This window comes from Trichechus manatus, unplaced genomic scaffold, assembly GCF_000243295.1.
Source record: "Trichechus manatus latirostris isolate Lorelei unplaced genomic scaffold, TriManLat1.0 scaffold00104, whole genome shotgun sequence".
NCBI lineage: Eukaryota > Metazoa > Chordata > Mammalia > Sirenia > Trichechidae > Trichechus > Trichechus manatus.
Genome location: NW_004444040.1, coordinates 1,354,341 through 1,382,161, shown reverse-complemented (window position 1 = coordinate 1,382,161; position 27,821 = coordinate 1,354,341). Strand labels below are relative to the sequence as shown.

General features: G+C 49.0%; 4 protein-coding genes across 5 annotated transcripts in view; 1 reads left to right on the top strand and 3 right to left on the bottom strand.

The window, feature by feature from the left end:
* VPS16 (VPS16 core subunit of CORVET and HOPS complexes) overlaps positions 1–8,992 on the bottom strand; it is a 20,123-nt gene extending 11,131 nt beyond the window's left edge. The window contains exon 1 of the mRNA XM_004383010.3: positions 8,857–8,992. Within this exon, the coding sequence (XP_004383067.1) occupies positions 8,857–8,909 (53 nt within the window). The 5' untranslated portion in view covers positions 8,910–8,992. The remainder of the gene's footprint in view (positions 1–8,856) is intronic.
* On the top strand, positions 8,982–14,445 carry PCED1A (PC-esterase domain containing 1A). Of its 2 annotated transcripts, XM_004383012.1 has the most exons (8): positions 8,982–9,472; positions 9,778–9,922; positions 10,462–10,541; positions 10,650–10,888; positions 10,999–11,149; positions 11,255–11,501; positions 13,487–13,756; positions 14,058–14,445. In XM_004383012.1, the coding sequence occupies exons 2-8, from the start codon at positions 9,799–9,801 to the stop codon at positions 14,303–14,305; spliced, it is 1,359 nt and encodes a 452-aa protein (XP_004383069.1). In that variant the 5' UTR covers positions 8,982–9,472; positions 9,778–9,798; the 3' UTR covers positions 14,306–14,445. The 2 variants fall into 2 exon arrangements, with proteins under 2 accessions (XP_004383069.1, XP_004383070.1); XM_004383013.1 differs by lacking the exon at positions 8,982–9,472 and having other exon boundaries at positions 9,784–9,922; positions 10,803–10,888.
* An 8,925-nt stretch (positions 14,446–23,370) lies between these two features.
* Positions 23,371–24,579, bottom strand: TMEM239 (transmembrane protein 239). The gene is given in 3 exon segments (XM_004383014.2): positions 23,371–23,885; positions 23,990–24,067; positions 24,576–24,579. Coding segments are annotated over 3 exon segments (597 nt in total).
* Positions 24,580–24,595: 16 nt separating this feature from the next.
* On the bottom strand, positions 24,596–25,195 carry CUNH20orf141 (chromosome unknown C20orf141 homolog). Its single transcript, XM_004383066.1, is given in 2 exon segments — positions 24,596–24,833; positions 24,930–25,195. Coding segments are annotated over 2 exon segments (504 nt in total).
* Between the last annotated feature and the right edge of the window lie 2,626 nt (positions 25,196–27,821).

Here is a 27,821-nt window from a genome sequence, read left to right as displayed (position 1 = left end):
CTATTATTTGTAAAATGATAAGAATATGAAAAGAGTTTCCAGAGCGAGACACAAAATCCAGAAATTATAAAGGAAAAACCTAAGATTATATAAAAATTTAAAATTTGTATTAAAAATAAATAAAAGCCAACTGAGTGAAGATTTGTAACATTTGCAACAAAGGGTTAATACAGAGAACACTTAAAAAGCTCCTTTACTGATCGATAGAAACAAAACAACTGAAAAATAGTCAAAGGTCAAATAGTCAAACACATCCCTAATGACTAGGAAAATATGAATTAAAAAATCATTTTCATGTTTTGGTGATCTGAATGGCAAAAATTTTTAAAAGTCTAAAACATCCAGTTGCTGAAGATGTGGGAAATGAATACCTTCATACAGAGCAGTGGAAATATAAATTGGTTTGGCCCTTATGGAAGGCAATGAAGCTCTATCTATCTTTTAAATGTGCACACCCTTTGACCCAGCAATTTCATTCTAATACTCTAACTTATCAAGCTACTTGCATACATGCACACAGGTATGAATGTACTGCAACAATGTTAAAAATAGTTAAAAAAAAAAAAAAACCCTAGAAAAACTTCCTTAAATGTTCATCAAAATAAGACTGGCTAAATAAACTATTGCCTTTTCTGGGATATATTATGTGGCCATTAATGAGGTGACTGTGCATACTGGCACAAAACGATTTCTACGATATATTGCTAAATTTCAAAAGTAAGCTGCAGATCAGTATGAAATGTATGAACCTCTTTATGTAATAAAAAAAAACTAAATGTTTTTGCTAAGCATATTTACATATAATCCCACATGAACGTGTGTAAATACATAGAAAAAGGCCCAGAGGCCTCCACTAAGCCAGGAATAGTGTTTACTTCTGGGGAGGGTGGTCAATAGGGGGAAGGATATAAAGGGATTTAAAATTTTTATACTATATACTTCTGCGCTGTCTGAATTTTTTACAACCCACATGCTTCTCTTTTGACATTTTATTACTAAAAGCATTAGATGAAAATTTGATGGGAAGATAGATATTCACACAGACTCAGCGTGCCAGTTAACAATTTATTGCCTCTCAGCTCCAAATTCACCTTTCAAAACATGCTCCGTGGTAATGGACATTATTCAAGTATTTCTCGGTTACACTGAGCACGACGTTAAATTTTCTCAGTAGAGGGCGCTGGAGGGACACTGCAGGAAAAATGGACTCTGGCTGTTTTCAGCGGTTGCAAACTGGTTGGCAGCGAGGGTCTGAGGACATCTGGTGGTACTCTGGCCCAGCTATGCACCCAGAATGCATGGTCCCTCAGCTGCCCTGGCTTGCACTGGTGATCACCTTCCTTGGGCTCTCCTGACAAACAACGATGATCCTGCCTCCTGCCCACCCCAGCACGTCTACTTCTGTGTGCCAAGTGCCTGGCCACAGACTTTACCCTGCTTGTGCTTCACAGTGCTTCCAATGACCCCCTCTGCATCCCTGTGCCCCCAGCCACAGGCTGTGCCGTGCCTTGCAGATACCTCGTGATTCTGGCCTCCTGCCCACACCAGCACGCCCACTTCCTCTGCACTCTCCATGACCCTGGCCACCGGCTGCAGCTCACCTGTGTCCCCTACCTGTACCCCAGAGGGTTGCTTCCTGCTTGTCCAGCAACTGTGGACTCAGTCTGGCCTGGGGAAACCAGTGAACTCTGTCATCCAGTGGGCTGCAACTACACCTTGGAACAGAAAGTGGTACCTGGAGATAGATGCCTGAAGATGCAATTTGAGGATTGGTTTAGTCTTGTGTTTGGGCTTAAGTGTAGTGCTCTTTGCTCTGTAGTTGACTGTGATGAAGTGTCAACGGAAACACGTGCTGTGGGACTGGCTGCTGTACTTGACTGTTAAGGTAGTCATGACGACTTATAAGGACTCTAGTGTGGGAGAGTCTTCTCTTTTTTTATTGTGGTAAAAATATATACAACAAAACATTTGCTGTTTCGGACTTTTTTACATGTACAAGTTAATGGTATTAATTACTTTCATCATGTTCTGTAACCACCATCACTATCTATTTCCAAATTTTTCCATTACCCTTAATAGAAGCTCAGTGCCTCCAAAGGAATAGGGGCACTCCCTTCTCCTCTGCCTCCTGACCCTGGTAACCACTAATAAACTTTGGTCTTATACATTTGTCTATTTTAGAATTTCATATAAGTGGGATCATGCACTATTTCTTCCTATGTGACTTATTTCACTGAGCATAATGTTTTCAAGGTATATCCAAACGTATCAGGGCTTCATCTCTCTCTATGGCTGAATAATATCCCATTATATGTATATACATTTTGTTTATCCATCTGTTGATGGACATTTAGATTGTTTCCACCTTTTGGCTATTGTGAATAGTGCTGCAATGAATATCTGTGTTTCTGCTTTCAATATTTTTGGGTATATATCTAGGAGTAAAATTTCTGGGTCATGTGGTAATTCTATGTTTAACTTCTTGAGGAATCACCAAACTCTCTTCCACAGTGGCTGTACCATTTTGCAATTCTACCAGTGGGATAAATTCTTTTGAGTGCACTTCAGCACTTACAAAGAAAATGACAGGCTCAAGTCTGTTAACTCTCAGCTCATATCACAGTCTGAGAACCTTAGAGCTTCCATAACAGCCCTAAGAGTCTCTTAGTTCTTGTAGCTGCACAGTCAATACTGCTGAAAATCAAACCCAAAATTTAATTGTGCGGGTTGCTGAATTACAACAGTTTAATTTACAGTCTCACCTGAATTAGGGCATTTATCAGAAAAGATCCTGAAGCTTGGAATGGGGATATTTGGTTGGACCCAAAAGAAATGAACAATCTTGGACCTCCAAGAAATTCTGAGCCTCCCTCACCAGTGGAAGTAGCTTGCCCTCCTATGCCTGAGGAATCTAGCCTTCGTTTGAAAACCCTGTGAGAACCTCACTTGGGGTTGATGTCTTGGAAAGGGAGCCCTCTCCCCAAGGCTGATATGGCCAACACTACTGCCGAGTGCCTAATCTGCCAACAGCAGAGATATGCCCCCAATCTGACACCATTCCTGGGGGGACTACCCTGTAAGTTGATCATGCTGGACCTATTCATCATGGAGAGGGCAAAGACTTCTCACTGGAACAGATACATATTCTGGATGTGAATTTGCCTTCCCTGCCTGTGACGCTTTTGCCAACACCACCATCCATGGACTTACAGAATCTACCATCATGGCATTCTGCACAGGACTGCATATAGTCAAGGGCCTCATCTCGCAGCAAAGGAAATACATCAACAGGTTTATGACCATGGAATCAACTGGCCTTACCATACACCCCATCATTCATAAGTGGCTGGCCTAAATCAAGAACAGGATATTCTACTAAAGACTCAGTTATGGAGTCAACCGGGAGACAACACCCTAGAAGGATGGAGTTCTGTCTTATAGGATGCAGTTTATGCTTTGAACCAGGGGCCATTATATGGTGCTGTCTCCTCCACAGTCAGAATACATGGGACTCAGAACCAAGGGGTGGAAGTTGAAGTGGCTCCTCTCACTGTTATGCCTAGTAATTCTCTTAGAGAAATGCTGCTTCCAGTCCCCCTGGTAACTGTGCTGATTCAGACAGCTTAGTCTCCAAGAGAGAATGCTTCCACCAGAGGACACAATAGTGGTTCCAATGAATTATGCCACCTTACCATTTTGGGCTCCTTATGTCACGGAACCAACAGGCATTAAAAAATGGAATTAATCTACTGGCTGAAGTGATTAATCCTGGTTACCAGGGGGAAACTGAGTTCCTGCCACATAATGGAGACAAAAAGGACTATGTCAAGGGATTCTCTGGGGGGCACCTCTTAGCACTTCCATGCCTAACAGTAAAGGTTAATGAAAAACTACAGCAACTAAAAAAAGTAGGATAACTGAAGAATGAAGGTTTGGGTCATTCCACCAGGTAAAGAACCCAGACCAGTGGAGGTTCTGGCTGAGGGCAAGGGAAATATGGAATGGGCAGTTGAAGAAGGAAGCCAAAGATATCAACTGTGACCTCATGACCAACTACAGAAATGAAAACTACAGTAGTCTTGCATAGTTTCTCTAAGCTTGTTATATGCATGCATTTATTTGTGTGTACTAACCATTATCTTGTCTCTCCTTCCTATTTTTATTTTATACAGAAATTACTCGAGATTAACTTTACAATTTAGTCATTAAAACCAAAAAATAAAACCCATTGCCGTTGAGTCGATTCTGACTCGTAGCGACCCTATAGGACAGAGTAGAACTGCCCCAAAGAGTTTCCAAGGAGCGCCTGGTGGATTCAAACTGCTGATCTTTTGGTTACCAGCCATAGCTTCTAACTACTATGCCACCAGGATTTCCAATCTAGTCATTAGGTAACAGAATATTACCTATTTTGAATCACTGAACAGAATATTCAGTGGGACTGTGGATGGATACAATGATTGCTGAGACTATATGTCTTTTTATTTTGGGAAAGCATAGTTCTTCACTTAAAAGACAGATAGCATTTATCTTGTTAAGCAAAAACAGAGTAGTTTTTTCACACACAAAAAAAACAGAATTACTGGTCTGACAGAGACTGAAGAAACCCCAAGGTGCCCCCGGACACCCTTTTAGCTCAGGAAGGAAGTCACTCCTGAGGTTCACCCTTCAGCCAAAGATTAGACAGGCCCGTAAAACAAAACAAGACATAATAGACACACCACCCCAGGGGCAAGGACAAGAAGGTAGGAGGGGACAGGAAAGCCGCTAATGGAGAACCTAAGGTCGAGAAGGGGAGAGTGTTGACATGTCATGGGGTCAGCAACCAATGTCACAAAACAATATGTATATTAATTGTTCAATGAGAAGCTAGTTTGCTCTATAAACGTTCATTTAAACTACAATTAAAAAAAAAAAGAGTTGTTTTGTTGGTGTAAAGGAGTTCAAAAGCATGTAGAAGGCTGCATGTGGAAACTGAATAGCCAAAGGGTGGACTGTACCAGCTATCAATTTATTGCCTCTCAGCTCCAAATTCACCCTTTTATATTCTATGCTCTACTAGTTTTATGGATGGTTCAGTGGTAGAATCTTGCCTTCTGTGTGGAAGACCAGGGTTTGATTCCTGGCCAAAGCATCTCACGTGCAGCCACCACCCATCTGTCAGTGGAGGCTTGCACGTTGCTCTAATGCTGAATACATTTCAGTGGAGCTTCCAGACTAAATGGATTAGGAAGAAAGGCCCGGCGATCTACTTCTGAAAATAAGTCAGTGAAAACCCTATGGATCACAAGGGTCGGATTCGCAACCAATCACGGAGGTGGCACAGGACTGGGGCAAGGTTCATTCTGTCATGCGTGGGGTCACCATGAGTCAGGGGCTGACCTGACGGCAGCTAACATAATGCTCTATAGTAAGCACAATATTAAAGGTTCTCCGTAGAAGGCACTGGAGTGACACTGCAGGAGGAAGGAGCTCTCCTGCTACTTCCAGCAGCTGCACTGTCAGTCTGCCATTCAGCAGTATGGATATGAGGACATCTGGTAGTGCTTTGCCCCAACAACACACCCAGAACATGCCATCCAAGGGGACCTCACAGCCTTGCCCAGGATTGGCGTACATTTTTCTGAGGCTCCCTCCATAAGGACACTTCGTGCTCCAGGCCTCCTGCCTGTATTAGCACCTTGACTCCCTCTTGCTTGCCTGTCTCTCCCTCATGCTCCGCCAGGGGTTTATCTCCCACAGTCCTCTCAATGCCACTGCCCTTCTGACATGGATACTGCACGCTGCCGGGTTCCTGCTTGCACTGGTGCCCCCAATCTCTCTGCAAGCTCACATGCCTGGCCACCAGCTATGGCTCACCTGTGTTCCATCTGTGCCTGGGAGGGCTGCTTACTGCTTGCCCAGTGACTCTGACTCAGGTAAACTAGCAAACTTCTCTGCGCTACACCTTCTGCAACAAGGTCTGAACCCCAGCCTTGGGAAGCGAACTGCCCTTCCAAATTTGTCCTTCCTTGGATACTCTCCCTCAGCTGTAGGGTACCACATAGAGTTTTCTTATATCTTACAGTTATTCTTTTGCCATCACTTAGTACTTCTTTGTATTAAACTTCCCTGCTTAAATCACTGTGTGGTTTTTCTCTCCTAATTAGACTCAGGCTGATATACCCAACATGGTGTTCCACAGGTTACTTGCTTGTCACAAGGTGGGAAAATATGACTTTATAAGGGAGAGATGTGGCCACCACCAGTGGAACCCACTGGTCAATCTCAGCTTTCCGAATAGTGGGACAACTAGATATAATGATGCCTCCAGATGTGATGAAGCACGAACAACACAACATCACCTACAAAGCATCTCAGCCAAAATACGTTTAATCTGAATCTAACCAAGTCTTTAGATCTTATATCCAGTTCAAAAAAATACAAGCCATGATACAGAAAAATAGACAAAGAATAGAGGCAAAGGCACCACGAGGAAGCAAGGGGAAAAGTCCAGAAAGTGGTTTGGTCTCTTCAAGTCAATGTTATGAAAACAAAAGGTAGGTGGTGATAGTACTAATATTCCAGTTTACAACAGACTTAACTAGGAGAGGTAAGCAAACAACTTTGGGTCTTGATTTGAACAAACCAGCTATAAAAACACATGCTGAAGACAACTGGAGAAATTTTAATGTGGACTAGTTGTTTGATAACCCTAAATGCTAATTTTGTTATGAAATGGCATTGTAGTTTTGGAGGAAACTGTCATTTTTTTTAAAGTGATGCACATTAAAGTTATGTCTGTAATTGACTTTAAAATACAGCAGAAAAAGTATTTATGATTAAAATGATACTATGTCTAGGTTTGTTTTAAAATAGTCAAAAAAAGTGTATCTGTGTGTGTGTGTATATGCACTTGTGCATGTGTGTTGGAAGTGGGAGAAAAGACAGAAAAAGAATGGCAAAATGCTGATGGCTGTTGAAACTAGGTAGTGGGTATACGGATATTCACTATATTACTTTCACTACATTTGTATATATTTGTTTTTTTAAATAATTTTTTTCCCTAAAACTTCCAAAACAGTTAAAGCAAATATAGCAACATAATTATCACACCTAAATGATAGCACAGTGGTTAAAAGGTCAGCAGTTCAAATCTACCAGGCACTCTTTGGAGATTTCCACAATGCAGTTCTACTCTGTCCTATAGGGTCACAATGAGTCAGAATCAACTCGATGGTAAAGGGTTTGGTTTTTTTGGTTTAGATGATGGCTATACGGTATTCACTTTACTATCCTGTACTCTCCTGTACTATGCTGCACATTTGAAATTTTTCATAATAAAAGGTCAAATACAATTTCTAGGAAAAGGGGACTCATCTCTGTCCAGCGTTCCAGGAAGCCAAGCAGTGGACGTCACTGAGAATGGTGTGGTGAGACTGGAGTAGTCAGTGGAAAGAGAGAAAATAGCAGTCACTGTTCTAGATATGCACTGGTCACAGCCCTCAAGGAGCTTGATTTAGGAAAAGAAACCTATAGTGATACAAAAAATTGCCCTACTGTGCCATTCATAGGAGTCCCGGTGGTGCAGTGGTTAAGCGCTCAGCTACTAATAAAAAGGTCGGTGGTTTGAACCCAGAGGTCACTCTGCAGGACAAAGATGTAGCAGTCTGCTCCAGTAAAGATTACAGCCTTGGAAACCCTATGGCACAGTTGTACTCTGTCCTATAGGGTCGTTATGAGTTGACAACAGGTTTGGTTTTTGGTTTTGGTGCCATACATAACACACCAGAGCACTGGGCCCTGTGAGGCTCAAAGGAGTCAGTGGACTCTACTGGGGAGAATCAAGGAAGGTCTCAGGAACAGTCCCTTAACTAAATCCTGAAGGATGAGCAAGACTTCTCCAGCAAGATAAAGAAGGAAATGGCAGAGGGAACTGCAGGCTGGTGCAAACGTAGGGAGCCATGAAACATGATGTGTTCCAAAAGCTGATGCCCTGGAGTCGATTCTGATTCATAGCAACCTCAAAGAACAGAGTAAAATTGCCCCAACAGGGTTTCCAAGCAGTGGCTGGGGGATTCGAACTGCCAACCTTTTGGTTAACAGCCCAAGCTCTTAACCACTGTGCCACTTGGGCTCCTCATGACGTACTGGGGCCTTGTAATTCCATGCAACTGGAACACAAACTATTCTGTCGGTAGGAGAGGGGCAGATGAGGTTGGAGAGACAAATAGGGGCCGACTTATAGATGTTCCACAAGGAGTCTGTACTTTATCCTACAAAGAAGGGAAGCCATTAAACAATCCTAATCAGGGTAACGATGAGATCGGTCTACACTTTCAAAGAATCCATGGTTTAAGACTCTTAGACACTCACGGAAGGGCTGCCCCTGGCCGAGGATCTTCACTCACGCTATGCCTGGATTCACTCACGACTTGCTCCTTTTTCTCAACCTTGGTCAGTAGTGCCATCCCGCCCGCTGTGCGCTCCCGCCCCTCGGAGAGCTCCTGTGGTCTGAATTCAACAGCACTTCCCGCAGGAGACTGGGCACTCGCTGTCACCCGTGGGCGGCCAGCCTCAACGTGATCTGAGCATCCTTCCGGAGGCTGAAAGACCTGGGCTTCAGTACTGGGCTCTGCCCCTACTTGTGTGACTATCGCGCTTGCCTCATTTTCCTTGAGGGAAGTCCGGCTCCTAACCCATTAAGGAGTCTTTGCGTTCTGCGAGTGCCGGGATCCCAGCAGCCGTGGGGACAGCCGGCGTGGTGCGGCCCCCAGCGCCTGCAGTGACGGGGGCGCGCCCCGCCGGCTTCGCCCGGAGACTCAAGCCGGCGGGCGACAGGGGTAAGCCGGCTTGTGGGCGGACGGGGCGGCTCACCGGTAAAAGGCAGAGTCCCCGAGCGGGTTCCAGTTCGCCGTGTAGCAGTCCATGACTGGTGCAGGAGATGGCTGGGCAGCGCCGAAGGGACGCTCACCTGGCGCAGGCCCTCAGCCGGCGCTTCCGCTTCCGCCCGACCGATTCACGTGTCGATGTCGCCGTAGCCGCCATTAACACTGTGGGCAGCCGCGCTCGGCGCCGCCGCGCCCCCAGCCCGCATCCAGGGCCTCTAGCCCGCCCGGGTGGGCCTGGCCTCGGCCCCTCCCCCACGCGACGGCCATTGCTGTCATCGCCCCGTCCCATCGGGCGTTGGGGGTCGCGCCGGGAGGGACATGGGTGACCGGAAGTGGGAGCTGTGAGCGCTGCCGCTCGGGGTCCGCGGTCTGAAGCCCGAGGCGCCGTCGGGGCCGCCGCGACGCATGCATGGAGAGCGCTAGGCAACAGGCTGCGCACCGACGGCTAATCGGGACGCACGGGCTCCGCGGGGCGGGGGCTTTGCAGAACCGACTGGCCTCCCGGGGCGCAGGGACATGAGGCTTAGTCAGGAGCCCGGCAAGGCGCGAAGCGCGTCGGCCTGCCCCGGTCGCCTGTGACTGGTGCGGAGCCCCGGGACTCGGTAATTGGCGCCTTCGGGCGCGCGCATGCGCGAGCTGGTGGCGGGCACGTGGCCGGGCGCAGGGCGGCGCCGCGCGGGAAGCGCCTCAGTCTCGGGGAGGCGCCGCCTGGCGACCCCTTGTCTCCGTGCCAAGTGTAGACAACGCCAGCACCGTCATGGGCCCCACACTGCCGCCACCACATCCCCTCTGTAGCTCTGGGCAGCCCGGGAGGGGCCCGTGCAGGTCTTCTTTATCCAGAGCGGGCCCTGGGGCCACCCTGTCCTGAGCCCGAACACTTACGCGGCTTAGTGGCCTCTTCCTGCAGCCCGTCGTTGTCGGCAGCGGCATGGTCTTCTGTCTGGAGAACGAGGAGCCTCGCCGCCCGCTGCCAAGCGCCATGGTCCATCTCCAGGCCTCGGAAGTCCAGCAGCTGCTACACAACAAGTTCGTCGTCATCTTGGGGGACTCCAGTGAGTGCCCCTCTAGGATCACCCTTCCCAGCCATGCATCTGCGGCGTGTTCACTGTCTATGTCTGGACCTTTTCATTTTCATTTCAAAGTTTTTCTTCATCCCCTAACCTGTCACAGTCTAGTAGGCTTTTTATTCTTTTTCTGGCTCTGTACGCTGTTCACAGGTGTCCTGACAAATGTAGCCTGTGCACTTTTTACCCCATTCTTGCTCTGCATTTCTCTCCCAAGCTGTCGGTGCCCCATCACTTCCCTTGTGGGAGCAGTGGATTGTGTTGTCTGTCTCCCTGGTGATTTGGCTGACTTCTGCCAGGTGATCTCGGGTCACCGTATACTACATAGAGGGTGAGGTGAAGCAGAGTTGGAAGAGAACAGAGACAGTGCACGACTTTTTAATTTCACCTTTTCTTCTACCTGCATGTAAACACTCCGCAGAGCTGGGATTAGGTAGCCGCAGTCCTGGGAGGATGGGAGGCCTGGACTTGGAGGAGCTGTAGTAGACTGGGGCCTGCCTCAGTCTGTGATCTCTGTCTTCCTGCAGTCCAGCGGGCTGTGTATAAGGACCTGGTGCTGCTGCTCCAGAAAGACTCATTGCTCACAGCAGCCCAGCTGAAAGCCAAGGTGAGGGAAGCTTGGTGGCCATGCCAGTGGTGGGAGGGCACAGACCCTAGCCTGGCAGGGTCCTCCTCCCTGGCATGGGTCTGACCAGCTGGGTTGGGGGGCGGGCAGGGGGAGCTCAGCTTTGAACAGGACCAGCTGGTGGCTGGGGGCCAGCTGGGTGAGCTGCACAATGGAACACAGTACCGCGAGGTCCGCCAGTTCTGCTCGGGTTCTGGCCACCATCTTGTGCGCTTCTACTTCCTCACCCGTGTTTACTCTGAGTACCTGGAGGACGTCCTGGAGGAGCTGGCATATGGGCCTACCCCGGACCTGGTGATCATCAACTCCTGCCTCTGGGATCTCTCCAGGTTGGGGGACAGAAGAGGTGGGAGATACCTGGGGAGGGTGGGAAAGTGGAGGTGTGGCTTCAAGGCTGCCCACCCCTGTGCTTTTGCCCATCCTACGTGCTGCCCCACAGGTACGGCCGCTGCTCCATGGAGAGCTACCGGGAGAACCTGGAGCGGGTGTTCGTGCGCATGGACCAGGTGTTGCCAGACTCCTGCCTGCTGGTGTGGAACATGGCGATGCCTCTGGGGGAGCGTGTCACTGGGGGCTTCCTCCTGCCGGAGGCAAGTGACCAGGGCCTTGGGAGGGGGCAGCTGGCTGATAGGTAGGGGACCCTCCCTCCCGACGCTGCTTCATTCTGCTCTTAGACGCCACACTTCCTCACTCAGCTCCAGCCCTTGGCAGGCTCTCTGCGGCGGGATGTAGTTGAAGGGAACTTCTACAGTGCCACACTGGCCGGGGACCACTGCTTCGACGTCCTGGACCTCCACTTTCATTTCCGGCATGCAGTACGGCACCGTCACCGGGATGGTGTCCACTGGGACCAGCATGCCCACCGCCACCTCTCACACCTGCTTCTGACCCACGTGGCTGATGCCTGGGGTGTGGAGCTACCCAAGCGGGACCGTCCCTCTGGTGAGCCTTGCCACAAAGGGGGAGGGTAGTGCTGCAGAGAGGGCCCCAAGAGTGCAGGACTCAAAACTGGAACAGAACAGAGATCCTGAGTTACTCTCATGGGGAGTAGGGGCCCCTGGAAGGAGTGTTGCAGCCACTGAGTGCTCTTTTCTCAACTCCTGGGGAAGGTTAGATCCAGTCTGAGTTCCATTCTCTATGATCTGCCATGTAGTTGCTTCTGTGTATGTGAATGAGCGCGTACAAGAGTTGATCACATGGGCCAGTGTGTCAAAGGACCTCTGCTTTATGGATGAGCAGGAAAGAAAGAGGAGCACTTCTGGCTAGGCACGGGTGTTGGGGTGGCAACACAGAAGTGAATGCAGGTAATTGAGGTAATGTGTGGCAGAAGCAAGGAAACCCCTCAGCTGTGGGGGAGGGAGGCAGTGTATGGGGAGGGGGGTAGTCAGCTGGAAGGCTGTTGAGCAGAGAAGTAACATGACCTATGCTATGGGTGCTTTGAGACTATCAGTCTGATGGGGGCGAGCTGAATGGACAACATTCCAGAGACTCCCCAGCTCAGCTTCAGGGTCCCAGTATAGCTGATTGCAGCTTGGTGCAACTGTTCTCTGGCCCCATCTCTGGGTCGTTGGTTGAGGCTTCTGAGTCTGGAATGCTGGGCCCCACCCCATCTCACACCGCCTCCTCGTTTTGGGGCGTAGCTGCCCATTACATCTCAGTTATAATGCTATCTGCTGTAGAAAACCTGTTTCCTTGCCAGCCTTAGTCCCTGCGTGCTCACAAAAGGCACATCGTGACTGATTGTTTCCATGTCTGCTTCTCCCCTGGATAAGGTCTAAAGGACAAGGTTCCTGTTTTAGTTGTTGATCCCCTCACCCCCATGCCTAGCATAGTTTCTCTGTACATAGTACCTACAGGATAAGCAGAGGGTGTGAGGGCCACAGAGGCCAGGAGCATCACAGAGGTACACACTCTAGGATTTGGTGGCCAGGAGTAGGAGCATTGGAGAGGTGGATTAGGACTTTGATTATATAATCGTTCAATATTCTTGTTTTTTAGATGAGAGAACTGATCCCTGGCAAAGGAAAGGGGTGCTCTGAAGGTTATAAGGCTAGTTTGTGATGATTCAGGTCTTCTAAATCCAGTTTTGAACTGAAGCTTTGAGCTGCAGAAATAGGGATGTCAGCAGGAAGAGTTCATTTCAGGTGGGAGGATGAGTTGGTGAGTTTGGTTAGTACAGGTCTGTCTCAGGTGCTGTGGAAATACGGAGTTGGAGACAGATTTGGAGTCCACAGTATTGTGCAGAGCGATTGAAGCTGAAGGCTCCATTGTGAGCTGTGAAGGAGAGAGCAGAACATTGGTCACAACTGGGAATTGGAAGGGAAGAGGGGCCAACACAGAAGACAAAAGGAGATAATAGCGGAGGCATTTTAAGAGAGGGTGGAGACTATTGACCATACCACGTGACTGTTGGCAGGAAAGAAATTTATTAAACTTGTTAGTAGTGGGTAATTTAGTAGGAAGTGTTGAGGGAGTGGAGAAGGGTTAAAAGAGGCAGTGAGGGAATGGAAGCTGGGCAAAATGTACTTTGTGGAAGTTTAGAAGGAAAAGGCGATACTGACTAGTGGGAGATGGAGTGACAGGATCTTTTAATTTTTAAGAGACAGGCATTAAGCTTATGTATTGACCTGTGGGGAGAAGCTGGGAAAGGACTAAAGCTAAAGATACATGAGATGGGAAAGCAGGGAGCAGGCTGTGAAGGGAAGCATGAGGTCAGAACAAAGGTAGATCCACTGATCTTTCAGAGAGGCAAGAAAGGAGGAACACACCTTGGGCTTGGCCTGAAATGAGAGGAGAAAAAGAAAACAGAAAGGAGAGGATGCTGCCACGCAGTGGCTCTGTTCTCCAAGAGGTTTGGCAGTATGATGGCCAGAGTTCAGGGCAGCCTGGCTTCCCAGGCCTACCTGAAACAACCATCCTGTTCCTAGAACCATGGATTGAGGACTGGCCAGAGATGGATCATCCGTTCCAGGGAATCCACAGGCAGCCCCCAGACTTCAGGGAGCAGCTGCGCCCACCCCTGCCCTCTCCTTTGCCCCCTCCCATGCCCTTTCCCTACCCTCTTCCTCAGCCTTCGCCGCCTCCCTTGTTCCCACCACTGCCCCAGGATGCCCCTTTTTTCCCAGGCCAGCCCTTCCCACCCCATGAATTCTTCAATTATAATCCAGTGGAGGACTTTTCGATGCCACCCCACTTAGGTAGGTACTTCTGAAGCCTCTCCTCACGCCTCTCCTAGTTTCCCCTTATACTTCCCCCGAGCCCAGTCTCCTGTGTCCAGGTAGGCTGAGAGATGTGTAGTCCCTTGTGCCTCCAGGATTGGGCTTGGTCACAGCAGTCTTCTGGGTCTGGAACAGTATCTGTAGATTCATTAATCAGCTCATTGATCCTCACAGTATCTTGGTTTGGAATAGGGGAAGTGGTGTCCTCATTGTATAGATGGGGAACTGAAGCCCAGGGAAACTGGCTGGAAGCCTGCTCTGATAACTGGTTCTTTTGTAGGATGTGGCCCTGGAGTGAACTTTGTGCCTGGTCCTCTGCCACCTCCAATCCCTGTCCCTGTCCCCCATGGTCAGCACCGGGGTCCGGTGGTACACCGGGGGATGCCACGCTGTATTCCCAATGGCCCCTACCCTGTGCCAAGGATGGGGGGGCCTTGCAGGCAGCGGCTCAGACACTCAGACAGACTGATCCACACATACAAACTGGACGGACGGCCTCCTGCCGATTCAGGGACATGGCTTGGGTAGACTGGAATTTGGGCTGGATTTGTCAGCGGCCTTGCAGGGCCTGCCTGCCACCCCAGGTGCTGGGCCAGGGTGTCTGCTATGCCAAGTGTTGTTCTTGTTCGTTGCTGTCACCAATAAAGGCATGGAAGAATGGAATGACATCTTCCTGTGTAAGGGAATGGATCTCCCACACCACAATCTTAGAGGTGGGAGGCTTCTTCTGGGCTCTCCCCAGGCCTGGGGCTTTGGCCCCTCACTATTTAAAACCATTGAATGTGTCCTTCCTGCTGTCTTACACGCCCATTTCCACACTCACCAGAACATATATGTGCTTAACAAAGATATTGGAGGGATCCCCTGTTGTCAGCAGTTCTTTGGAGTTGGGAAAAATCAAAGGCTGAATTGAAATTGTCAGCATTTTATATGGAATTTTGGATCAGGCTAGATATCCTTACTTACATCTTCCAATCTCACGCATTCATTTCTACATTCAGTGTTCACCTACACCTGGACATAGACACCTTGTCTTGTACAATTCTTGGCACATAGTAGACACTTAATAAGTGGTTGGAACTAAATAAGCTCCCAAGCCAAGTGAAAGATTCAGAAACTCATTATTTAATAGGTATCATGTGCAATGGGAGCAAAGAGACCAAATTTTGGGGGGAGGCAGTAGAGGAGCTAAGGGAGAAGAGCTCCATTGAGGGGAGATTTGGTGCCAAATTCCCTAAGGAAGTTAGGGAAGGCAAGATGGGTAAGCAGTTTGGGATTTGACAAGTGGTCCTGACCCTAGGTTTGAGACCCTACAAAGAGCATCAGCAGTGGGGTCGGAGTGGGCAGGGAATAAGGTAACAGAGACCAATTAGAATTTTGAAGGAGAAGAGGAAGAAAGGGATGCAAATGTTTTGCATTAACTTTTCATACTTACGATTGAGAATTTATTTACCTTGGCAAGAGACAGATAACCTCACACAAAAGGAGTTAAAAATAGCAGACTGGAAAAGTGTTGATCCTTGTTAGTGATCTACAAAATGCAAATGAAAGGAAGCTGTCTTAGTTATCTAGTGCTGCTATAACAGAAATGCCGCAAGTGGAAGGCTTTAACAAATTTATTTTCTCAGTTTAGGAGGCTAAAAGTCCAAATTCAGGGTGCCAGCTCTCTCTCTCTGTCGGCTCTGGAGGAAGTCCATGTCTCTGAGCTTCTGCTCCTAGGCAATCTTCAGGTGGCTTGACATGTCTTCCCCGTCTCTGCTTGCTTGTTTGTCCTAATATATCTCAATTGACTCAAGATACACCATAAACTAACCCTACTTTACTAACATAACAAAGACAACCAATTCCCAAACAGGATTATAACCACAGGCATAGAGGTTAGGATTTATAACACATTTTGAGGGGACGTAATTCAGTCCATAACAGAAGCTGTTAACACACGCTGGTGCTGGGGAAAGGAGCTTAGAGGTGCAGTGGTTAAGCACTGGGGTGCTAACTGAAAGGTCGGAGGTTGAAACCCACCAGCCACGCTGCAAGAAAATATGTGGCAGTCTGCTTCCATAAAGATTACAGCCTTGGAAAACTATGGAACAGTTTTTACTCTGTCCTATAGGGTCACTGAGTTGGGATTGACTCCACAGCAATGGGTTTGTTTTTTTGGTTTTGGTGCTGCAGAAACTGGTACGGTTTGAGTTTAGAGAGCAATCTTGACAGGGCAGTTGAAAATTAAGTGATACCATGTATGAAGGCACCAGTAGGTGCCAGGAACAAGCCTAACTCTGGTACAGACAAAAAGTAGAAGAGAATATGCGAAAATGAAAGGAAGCTTTTTGTTAGGGAGCTAAGATTTTAGACTGGTTTTTTTTTTCTTTTTTTTCTTTTCATTAAGAAAAACCTATCCTTTGAGCACCTTTCTTCAGCTGCATCCATTCAGTTTGCCCCATCCCCTGTCCACTCCTTTTCTGCTTTTCTTTCTCAAAATCTTTTTGTCTGGGCACTTTTGCATCTCTAATTTGGGAGCTTTTCAGTGTTGCTGGAGAAAATTGTACCCTTGGACTGATTTACCAAGAAAAATAATATGAGTTACCAAGGCTTACTGGTTCTCTCTGTTGCTTGCCATCAGTTCCCTAAGAATTCCCTGTGGCCTTCCCCTCCAAGCCTTTCCTGGGCTTTTCTACTCCCCTCAAACCCTATTTTATTTCTGGAACTCTCCGTTTGTAAGCAGTCTTGAGACTGTTCAATGTGCTGTCCCGCAGTATCTCCATTATTTTACCTCTGTGTTTCTAATTTCTATTGCATCGTGTTATATGACTCCCATCACCCACAGTGAGGTTTCGTAACCTTTACTGTAGTATCCCAACACCTTTTATTCTTAAAACGTTCTTACATCCTTTAAAAATTTGCTGAAGTAGTTTCTCTTTTTAAATTTGAAAAATTTACCTTCTTCATTCTATCATAATACAATTTTATCAGTTAGCTTAACCACGGTGCTTGACTGCTAACCAAAAGGTCAGCAGTTTAAACTCACTAGCCGCTCCTTGAGAGAAAGCTGTGGTAGTCTGCCTCCGAAAGATTACAGCCTTGAAAACCCTATGGGGAAGTTCTGCTCTATCCTATAGGGTCACTATGAGTCAGAATCAACTCGATGGCAATGGGTTTGGTTTTTGGTTGGTTGTAACCCAACAATTCCACTCCAAGAGAAATGAATGTATCTGTCCACCAAAAGACTTGATCAAGAATATTTATAGAAGCTATATCCACAATAGCTAAAACCTCAAAACAGCTCAAATGACCATCAGCAGAAGAATGGATAAATTATGGTCTATTCATGCAATGAAATACTACACACTAATAAGGAAGAAGCTATTAAGTGCAGTAACATGGATAATTTTCACAGACATAACATTGAAAGAAACCAGACACGAGTACATTTTGTATGATTTCAAGAATAGGCAAAACTAACCTATAGTGATGGAAGTCGGAATAGTGGGAGAAGGAACATAACAGAACTTTCTGGGATGATGGAAAAGTTTTATATCTTGATCTGGGTGGTGGTTATATATATATATATATGTAGAAGTACATACAAATACATATGTAAAAATTCATTGAACTGTACACTCAAGATTAGTGCATTTTACTTGGATATAAAATGTGTATGTGAATTATATCTCAATTAAGAGGAAACCAGAATGGATTTTTTCCAGGAATCCAGGAGTGGTTTAACAGTAAGAGGAAACATAAAAACGTAATTCACTCTATAAACAGAATAAAGCAGAACAACCAAATAATCCTCACTATAACCTAACCTAACCCAGTGCCATCGAGTCGATTCCAATTCATAGCGACCCTATAGAACAGAGTAGAACCATCCCATAGGGTTTTCAAGGAGTGGCTGGTGGATTCGAACTGCCGACCTCTTGGTTAGCAGCTGAGCTCTTAACCACTGCGCTACCAGGGCTCCAATCCTCACAACAGATGCAGAAAAAACAATTTTATCAGTTATCAAACTAGGAACAGAAGGAAATTTCCCTAACTGGATAAAGGTTATCTACCAAAAGTCTACAGTAAGCATAATTCTTAATGGTGGAACATTAGAAGCAGTTCCTTTGAAATTAGCAACAAAGCCAATGGTGCCTATGAACAGCAATTCCACATGCCATTGTGTGGGAATCCCACCTTGCACGGTAAGATGAAGAACACACAGGAAGAGAACCTATCCTGATAAAGTTTAGTTTTCAGATTTATGTGGTTTCCTTCTGTTTAGACCTTCGTAAATCTCATATATGTTACAAATATTTTTCAAGTATACGATACCACATCTCAATTTTAAAAATGGATATTTTTTGGTTAGACATTTAAACAAAGGCGAGAAAATATGGTAGAAGCCACAGATGTTAGATCAAGTCCTTTTATTTTTTTAACTTGAAAAACATTTGAAAGGTTAGGGATCCGTATAAAGGAAGCAAGGGTTAGTTGCAGAATATAGATGGAGATGTTCGGTCAACAGTAAAAAATAACTTGTCCAAAGTTGAGTGGGTCCAGACCCTGACATACCTCACAAAGACAGCTCCTCCCCACCCCGCCCCCTGGAGTAATGGAGTAATATCAAGCTGGGGCTAGGCCAGGAGCCGCAGACACAGAAGCTGACCAGAAGCTGGCTGCATAGGCCCCTTCCTTTCTTTTCCACGATTCTCTTGAGTTCTGCCCCCAAGGCCTCTGGGTCTCTGGTATGGAGAGGGACTGAGTACACAAGGTTGGGGGATCCAGGCCAGAGATTTGGGGTAAGGAGCGAGGAGTCAAGGAAGCTGCCACTGTGGGTCCGAAGTACCCCTCCTTGGCTACAGGATCTGCCCTCGCCGAGAGGGCTGGCGTCCAGGCCTGTGGATACTGCCCCCATGACCGTCTCCCCGCCAAAGCCGGTTCTGTTGCTAGAGCCTGAGATCGCCGCCAAGGGGCGGGCCTTGCAGCGTCGGTCGCCGGGGTCGGTGTGCTTCGATTCCAGGGCTTTCATGCTCCGTGCTGGCGAGCCCCTTCCGGATGAGGGTGCCCACAGCCCTTCCAGCCCCGGCAGGGCCTGGAATTGCCTTCCCAGGCTCAGTCCTTTGACCCCTCCCCATTGCCCCTGTGGTCAACGTGCAGCCGCCCTTGACCCTCTCCTGCACACCTGAGCCTGGGAAAGAGCGTCTTCAGTGACCCGCACCCCGCAGGCAGTATCAGGCGCGCGCCGCCGCGCTGCGCAGGATCTCCCCACCGGTGACCTTCCCTTGACCCCAGCGTAAGTGCTGCCCACTCCGTCTGATGAGGCGCTCCTCCGCCTCACTGTGTCCCCTCGACGCTGGGCCTTCCCTCCCCGGCACATCTGTGGCTGGGAGACTTGAGGCCTCAGGGCACCCCGCCCCGTGCCCTGCAGCATGTCCTTGGGCGTGCTCCCGGCGCCGCGCATCCCGCCTCCTGCATACCCTGCCAAGGCCCTCTCTCTTCCCTTCTCCCCTGTGGCTGCTGACTGCTCCGTCCGGTGAGCTCCCCCACCCCTAGGCCTCGCTCAGCCCCAGCATAGCCTCCAACTTTCCCGTGCACGCATGAGCCCGCTTCCACTGCTGGCCGTTAGAAGCTCCCCTCTTGGTTACCTCTCTCCTTCCTCCCGGGTGGCCACTGAGCACTCCCTCCAGCCTCCATACCTCCCCGTGAGGCCTCCTGCCTCTTCGATGCTCCTTATTTTCCTCTGTTCCTTGGGGTTGAGAGAGGGAGTTCTACCAGGAACTTCCTCTTCTAGGTGCCCATCCAAATATGTGTGCACAGTTAAAGATCCCCTTGCTAACCAGCCCCTCATCTTTGCTGTCTTAGATGCAAGGCCCCTCAAGACTGACACCCCACCTAAACAACAACAACAACAAAAAACCCCACTGCTGTCGAGTCGATTCCAACTCACAGTGACCATGTAGGACAGAGTAGAGCTGCCTCATAGGGTTTCCAAGGAGCAGCTGGTGTATTCCAACTGCCGACCTTTTGATTAGCAGCGGAGTTCTAAACCACTGCGCCACCAGGGCTTTTGACACCCTGTTTAGCCCCGGTTATTTATGCCCCGCCTGACCTATTTCTCTGGCCAGGCCACACACGTTGCTGGATGCCTGCCCTCACCACACCCCCATCAGGGCAGGCTGCGGAGTGGGGCGAGGCAGGACCCCCAGAGGACCCAGCTGCCCAGGCCTCACAGGCCAATGGGGGCAACTCTCCCTCACTCCAAACTGAAAAGGCTTTAGAACCTCCTTCATACCAGCATGTCCATTATCCATCCCAGGGTTGCATTTTTAAGCCTTTAACTCTAAATGGATGACTTTGTCTACATTTACAGGAATTTCAGGAACTGTGTTTGATATTTTTGCTCTCTGCAAGGTCCCTTATTTTATTGCTTTTATCTCTATACCCTACGCCCATTTGCCTGTTCCTCAGGTTGGCCATTTCCATTTTATCTCTTGCTTTTATGTGTTTATGCAAACAAAATAAAACAAAAAAACTGTCTTGTTTTGCTGGCATGCATTTTAAATGTGTGTAAAAGGGATCGTATGTCTCCTTCTGTTTCTTTTCACCCAGCACTAGTATTTTAAGATCTGTGTAGCTTTCACCTCTTCTGTTGCCTTCTCTCCATGGTGCTTACCCACCATGTTTTACCCTTTCTGTCTCCCCACCACCACCAGCAACAATGCAATAACCATTCTCAAACATCTCCTCTTATGCAGTGCTTCTCAAGTTTTGGTGTGCACGTGTATCACCTGGGAATCTTGTTAAAATGCAAGTTCTGATTCAGCAGGTCTGGGATGGGACCTGAGACTCTGCCTTTCTAACTAGCTCCCAGGTGATGCCTATGCTACTGGTCCTGGGATCACACTTTGAGGAGCAAGACCCTTATGGACCTCTGCAGGCATTCATTTTGGGTTGCTGGGTCACAGGATATGTGTGGATTTAATTTGATAAGTATCATCTATCTGTTCTCCAGTAAGTCTGGCTGCACCACCTTACCCAATACCAGCTGGGCAGGAGGATAGAAGGTATGTATTTATAGAGAGAAGGGAAAAGTGCCTTCCTGCTCTTTCCTGCATCCTGCTCCCAAATGTGTCTGGCCTGGGCCAAAGCCTGCTTTCTCCCTAATCGAAATGGCCCCAAGGCCTCCTGATCTCCACCCTGACCACAAAGGACCTGGAGCTTCAACCCACCAGACATCTAGACTGGTTTTACTCATGGCCTTGCCAGCCCTATGCTTTATCCCTGACGAGAGCTCTTGAGAACAGGCATTGAGGGGCCATGGAGTCTTTAGTAAGGTTGTTATTTCTTCCATCCCGTATGATTTTCTCTTTAGTAGCCTGTTAGAGTGGACTAGGACTCAAATGGTCTGGCTTTGCCACTTGCAAGTGGCTAGCCTGAGCCTGACTTCTCATCTGTAAAATGGGATAGTAATGGCATACTTAACAATTTGTGGTGCTAGGAGCCAGGCTAGGTACTTTACCCATGTGCTAGGAGCCCCACCCACAGGAGCCCTAAGACAGATGTTCTTACCTCAGTTTTACCCATGAGGAAACCGTTTTATCCATGAGGATGTTTAGCAGTTTCCACCAAGGCCATGGAGCTAGAAAGTGACTGTGCTGGGATTCGAGCCCAGCCTCCACTAGTACGCCAAAGCCCATGCTAACCACGAAGCTATACCACCTCCATGTCCTCCTGCCCTGCCCTCGCTGAAGAAAACTAAAACCTGTTGCCATCGAGTCAATTCCAACTCATAGCAACCCTATACGACAGAGTAGAGCTGCCCTATAGGGTTTCCAAGGAACAGCTGATGGATTCGAACTGCCGACCTTTTGGTTAGCAGCCAAGCTCTTAACCACTGACCCACCAGGGCTCCTTGCCCTCACTACCTGGCCATGTTTCAGAGAGAACTACAAGGAAATGGGAAGGAAAGGCTGTGCCACTGGTTAGCATCTAACCAGGGGTATGCAGAGTTACAAATTTCCACAGCAAATGGGTTTTGGCAAAGATGAAACCAGGTATTTATCAGGGTTCTAGGGACTATTCCACAAGGCCCAAGTATTTAGGGAGCAGGAAAGGAGGACTTTGGGTTTAGGGCTTCAGGAACAGGGATTTTAGGGTTAGATATAAGGTGAGGGTCAGAACTGGGCTGGGGTTGAGGAGGAGAATGGATTGGAGGAGGATAAATGTTGGGGATCGTTTAAGGGTCAAAGATTGGGTGGGAGTCAGGAGTGGGATGGGGTCAGGTGGGTGGGTCTCAGCTGTGGGTAATGTCTTTCATACAACTTACTTGGTAATAACTAATCACTCAATGTTTTGTTTGGAGAGGTTAGGAAATGCGTGAATGGCCAGCATCCAGGGCATCAAGGAATGGCACCTTCCAAGGCCCTCTTGGCTTGGAAGCTTGCTGAATCAGTTTTGGGAACTTTCCCTACTCACACAGCTGTATAAGCATCTCCTGGCACCAAGCCCCAGCCCCAAGCGTTTCACCATCAGAAGAGTTTCACATCTGCACACTTTGAGATTTCATGGCACGTGGCCTTTTACATCTTGTCCACACCCATCCATTTACCATCTTAGATCCAAAATTCTATCTATGACAGAGCATGTCTCTGAAGGCCTAGGGAAGCTGCCTGCTTTTTCAAGGGCCTTCAGGGCCCTTGAAGGCTACAGAATGTTCTTAGCGTTCAAAACAATATCTTACAGTTTTCTGGACTTTACAAAACACTTCACAAATAGGCATTGCCTTTGTCTCACAACAACCCTATGATAGGGTTGGGACACTTTTAACACTGAGGCTCAAAGAAATTAATTGGCCAAGGTCACACATTGTGTAGATGGGTGAAAAGGGACTTATTTGTTTTTCCACAGCAGACCTTGGGAGTCTTAACAAGTGAGTACCTACTGTCTGGGAACCTCACTACCCTGGTTGGCCCATTTTCCAGACCTGGAGATGTAGACTGAAACAGTAGATAAGGAAGTCTAGGAAACAGGGAATGCCTGGGTGGAAAGGTCTAGAAGGTGAGTTGAGGTCTCATAGGGGCTTCTGCCCAGTCCTTTCCCACTAGACTTCTGTCAACGAGGCTCTCTCCTGATCTGTGGGACCCCTGAAAGTGGGAAGAAGGGTTGGTGGGAGAAATGGAGAGTCCAAACATAGCCAGGTAGAAGTTCTCAGTGAGGTCTGAGGCTGAGACAGCTGAGCAGCTGCAAGAAGAAAATGCTGCCAGTTGCCAAGGGGGACCCCAGTAGTGTCGCCACATCCACATGAGAGACCTCAGTGGCGTGGTCAAGCTCTGCTCCTGGTTAAACCTTCTGCCCTGTGCCCTCCTCTCAAAGCCCCTGTCCCCCTGCACCAGATACCTGCAGCATCAACTTGAGGGAAGTGCCCAGAGATAAGGCCAGTCTATCCTGTCAGCTCCAGAAACACTACACAAGCCCTGGCCCAAGCTAGCGGCTAGGATGCTGGGGCCTGCTGAGGCTGGAAGTTCCTTGTCCCACAGCCCTCCCTCTCCCTGGGCCTCAGGCCCTAGGCCTGGGCTCAACAGACAGAGGCAGCGGGATGGGGTTGCCTTCTATTGGTCCAAGTCCTGAGTCCGGCCAGGGTGAGACATGGAGGCGAGGAGGCCCACGAGGCTCAGCAGTGTGGAGAAAAGCAGCAGGAAGGAGGCGGTGAAGAGCATGGCGGGGAGGGCACTGAGCACCAGCAGCAGGATGGCAGGCAACAGGTGGCGCCACGCTGCAGCCACGACGGGCCACAAGCTGCTCAGCAGGTGGGAGCCAGTGGTGAAGAGTGCATGGCACAGCATCAGTGCCAGCAGCAGGTAAAGCATGCCCTCAAGACACCACAGCACACGCTGCAGTGGTTGTCGCCAGCTGGATGTGGTCCACCATCGGGCCCAGCTCCGAGGCACACGGCATGCCCACCAGCGCACCCAACCCTGCCGAGAGACCCAGGCCGACCAGGGCGTCACAGGTTGCAGCCCCTCGCCGGCCCCGATGGTATCTGTGTCCACTCTCGGCTGCTGCATCATGGCTGGTGCACCTGGGGAGAGGGCCGGGCCAGTTGCAGGAGCAGCCCTGCAGAGGCCTGGGACTGCAGGGTAGGTGGGGGTACAGGGGTCAGGAGGGCACCAGTGTGGTTGGGATGGGTCTGCAAGCTGGGGCCTGGGACTCACCTCTGGGCAGAGCCACCTAAGTCATGTTGCCTCCTGCAGTGCCCAGGACGGCCTGGTAGCTAGATCCGAGGCCCCACTCTCGCCCACCCCCACCCTACCCAGAGGAGCCCTATTGTGACCCGGGCCAGGGTGGGGTCCAGCCAAGAGAGGAGCCACTGTGGACCCTCCAGGCTGGCAGGGGAGCCAGATGATCCCTCGGATGCAGTGTCTAATGCTTTCTTGCAGGGAAGCCCTTCCTGGGTCCCTGTCCCTTCCCTGCTGCCTGATATTCAGCCCCACCCCCACTCTCTTGCAGGCCTTTCTCTCTAGACTCTCATTCTCTGGAACCACAGAGGAGGCCAGAACGGCTACCTCCAACCTGCACGTTCTGAGATCACTGCCACCTCCTGCCCCGGGCTCCCTGTCTCTCATCATAGTATCCCTCACCCGTCCTCCCCAGCTGGGCCCCCAGATCAGACCCAGGTGTCCACTGCCCACGTTGTGGGGCCAGGGGTTCCTGGAGGTTCAGGCTCAGGATAAGGGGTACCTCCCTTATGCCCAGCCCAGAATGGAGGCAAGGAGGCCCAAGGAAGCAGGATAACCAGTGTATTTTGGGAGGGCACCCATTGTTTTGGGAGGGCACTCAGACCCAAGGATGAAGGCAGAAAGCCAGGCCAAGCAGGGCCAGGGGCATGCCACGGGCCCCCAGGAGCAGACCCAGGCCCAAGAGCAGCAAAAGAAGTGCATCCTGGAGGCTGACTTGTCTTGTGACTGTCACTGGTGTCAGAAGTAGAGTCCCCTGCTCTCCTGGACCTTCACCGGCCCCCTGACTCTGGCCCCCTGCAAGAAGCCAGTGCTGCAGCAGGGTGGGAGCTGTGGGCCTGTAAAGAGAGAGGGAGGCAGTGGGCTCAGGGAGGTTGACCGCTTGTCCACCTGCCTACGTGCCTGCCCACCTGCCAGGCCGCCTGCCCACTTACCCATGGAGCAGGTCAAAGGCAAGGAAATTGACCAGTAGCAGCAGCAGCAGCAGCGCTGGTCCAGCCATGAAAAGGACTGCTCGAACTGCCAGCCCCAGGGCCACCAGCCCTAGGGCACTGTCCAGGAGCTGGGCCAGGCTAGGGCCCCAGATGAGTACACTTGGACCCACTGGACTGCCTGACCCCTTTCCAGCATCCAGGCCCCTGGGAAGGACTGAGATCAGACCTGCCAGGGCTTGGGGCCTGGATCAACAGAGCCAAGTCATGGAGGGATGTGAAGGTGACAGGAAGGGCTAGTGCTGGGAGGGAGTATCAGGGGTGGGGGTGTGGGCAGGGATGTGGCCCTAGCAGACACTCAAAGATGAGCTCCGAGAGTGGGGAATTGGGCTTAAATTCGGCATGAACCTCCGCCTCCCCCCACCCACCCACTGAACCCTCCTCACCTGCTCCCACTTGGGCCAGCCATTCTGAGACTGGGAAGCTGGGGCATTGTGACCTGCTGCCTGGTGGAGCCCTGGGGGAGGGAGGAGACTGCTGTCTGCTTCTGGCCTCATAAGCAGCTGCGAGGGCCTTAGGTGGGGCTTGGCCAGAAATCAGTGATTTCTGAGAACTAAAGCTCACTCTTCTTGCCTTGCTAACTCTTCGCCCCAAGGAACTCCCTTGCAGATCTGAGTTCTTGGGAAGGCATTCTTTCCCCATCACTGCATGGGCACCAGGCCAGGCGAGAGAAGGGAGAGCTACTGTCTTCCTGTGGGTTCCCAGAACTCTGTGTCCACGGACAAGTCACCCAATTTCTCTGTCCCCATGACAGAGCCCCTGAGAGTGAGTGATGCCTGTGGGCCCTTGAGGGGGATTTGTCAGGGCTATAGCTCTGGAAGACAGAGAGAGCCTCTGCTAGGAAGCAGCCTAAGGCTTTCTGGGGCTGAGCTCCCACGTGACCTGCTAAATGGGGTAGGGGCAGGAGGGGGCTGTTCATGTGTTCTAAGCACTGCAGTTTGTGTGAGGTGTTCTGGAGACAGGGGTTCCAGAAATGGGGCAGAGGATGTGACTGTGGGAGGGCTACAACATAGTAACCCCCTAAACTAGAGGCTAAAGTTACTTCTGAGAATGAAACTAAGGAAAATCAACATGTAATGAAGGGATCAAGGAGCCCTGGTGGCACAGTGGTTAAGCACTCAGCTGCTAACTGAAAGGTCAGTAGTTCAAACCCACCAGCCACTCCGAGGGAAAAAGATGTGGCAGTCAGCTTCCATAAAGACTGCAGCCTTGGAAACACTGTGGGACAGTTCTACTCTGTCCTATAGGGTCACTATGGGTTGGAACTAGCTCGATGGCAATAAGTTTTTTGTTTTTTTGTTTTGGTTTAATTATGGAATTGGTCACCTAGAAAATAAATCTATCCCCACTGATAATCTGTAAATGAGTGGTGGCTGCAGAAATTCCAGCATGTCTCAGTTCAGTGACTTGAGAGTCAAGAGTGGAAATGGGTCATAACAGTTGTTGTTAGGTGCCATCAAGTCGGTTCCGACTCATAGCGACCCTACCTACAACAGAGCAAAACAATGCCCAGTCCTGCACCATCCTCATAATCATTGTTATGCTTGGGCCCATTGTTGCAGCCACTGTGTCAATCCATCTCATTGAGGGTCTTTCTCTTTTTTGCTGACCCTCTACTTCACCAAGCATGATGTCCTTCTCCAGGAACTGGTCCCTCATGTCAAAGTATGTGAGATGAAGTCTCGTCATCCTTCCTTCTAAGGAGCATTCTAGCGGTACTTCTTCCAAGAGAGATTTGTTCATTCTTTTGGCAGTCTATGGTATATTCAACGTTCTTTGCCAACACCATAACTGAAAGATGTCAAGTCTTCTTCAGTCTTCCTAATCCATTGTCCAGCTTTCATGTGCATGTGAGGCAATTGACAACAACACCATGGCTTGGGCCAGGTGCACCTTAGTCCTTAAAGTGACATCTTTGCTTTTTAACACTTGGAAGAGGTCTTTTGTAGCAGATTTGCCCAATGCAATGCGTTGTTTGATTTCTTGACTGCTGCTTCCATGGATGTTGATTGTGGCTCCAAGTAAAATGAAATCCTTGACAGCGTCAATCTTTTCTCTGTTTATCATGGTGTTGTTTATTGGTCCAGTCGTGAGAATTTTTGTTTTCTTTATATTGAGGTGTAATCCATACTGAAGGCTGTAGTCTTTAATCTTCATCAGTAAGTACTTCAAGTCCTCTTCACTTTCAGCAAGCAAGGTTGTGTCATCTGCATAACGTAGGTTGTTAATGAGTCTTCCTCCAACCCTGATGCCCCATTCATCTTCATACAGTCCAGCTTCTTGGATTATTTGCTCAGCATACAGATTGAATAAGTATAGTGAAAGGGTACAACCCTGACGCATACTTTTCCTGACTTTAAACCATGCAGTATCTTCTTGTTCTGTTCCAACGACTCCCTCTTGACCTATGTACAGGTTCCTCATGAGCACAATTAAGTGTTCTGGAATTCCCATTCTTGGCAATGTTGTCCATAATTTGTTATGATCCACACAGTTGAATGCCTTGGCATAGTCAATAAAACACAGGTAAACATCTTTCTAGTATTCTCTGCTTTCAGCCAGGACCCATCTGACATCAGCAATAATATCCCTCGTTCCATGTCCTCTTCTGAATCCGGCTTGAATTTCTGGCAGTTCCCTGTAGATGTACTGCTGCAACTGCTTTGAATGATCTTCGGCAAAATTTTACTTGCGTATGATGTTGTTCGATAATTTGCACATCCGGTGGGGTCACCTTTCTTTGGAATAGGCATAAATATGGATCTCTTCCAGTCAATTGGCCAGGTAGCTGTCTTCCAAATTTCTTGACATAGAAGAGTCAGCACTTCTAGCACT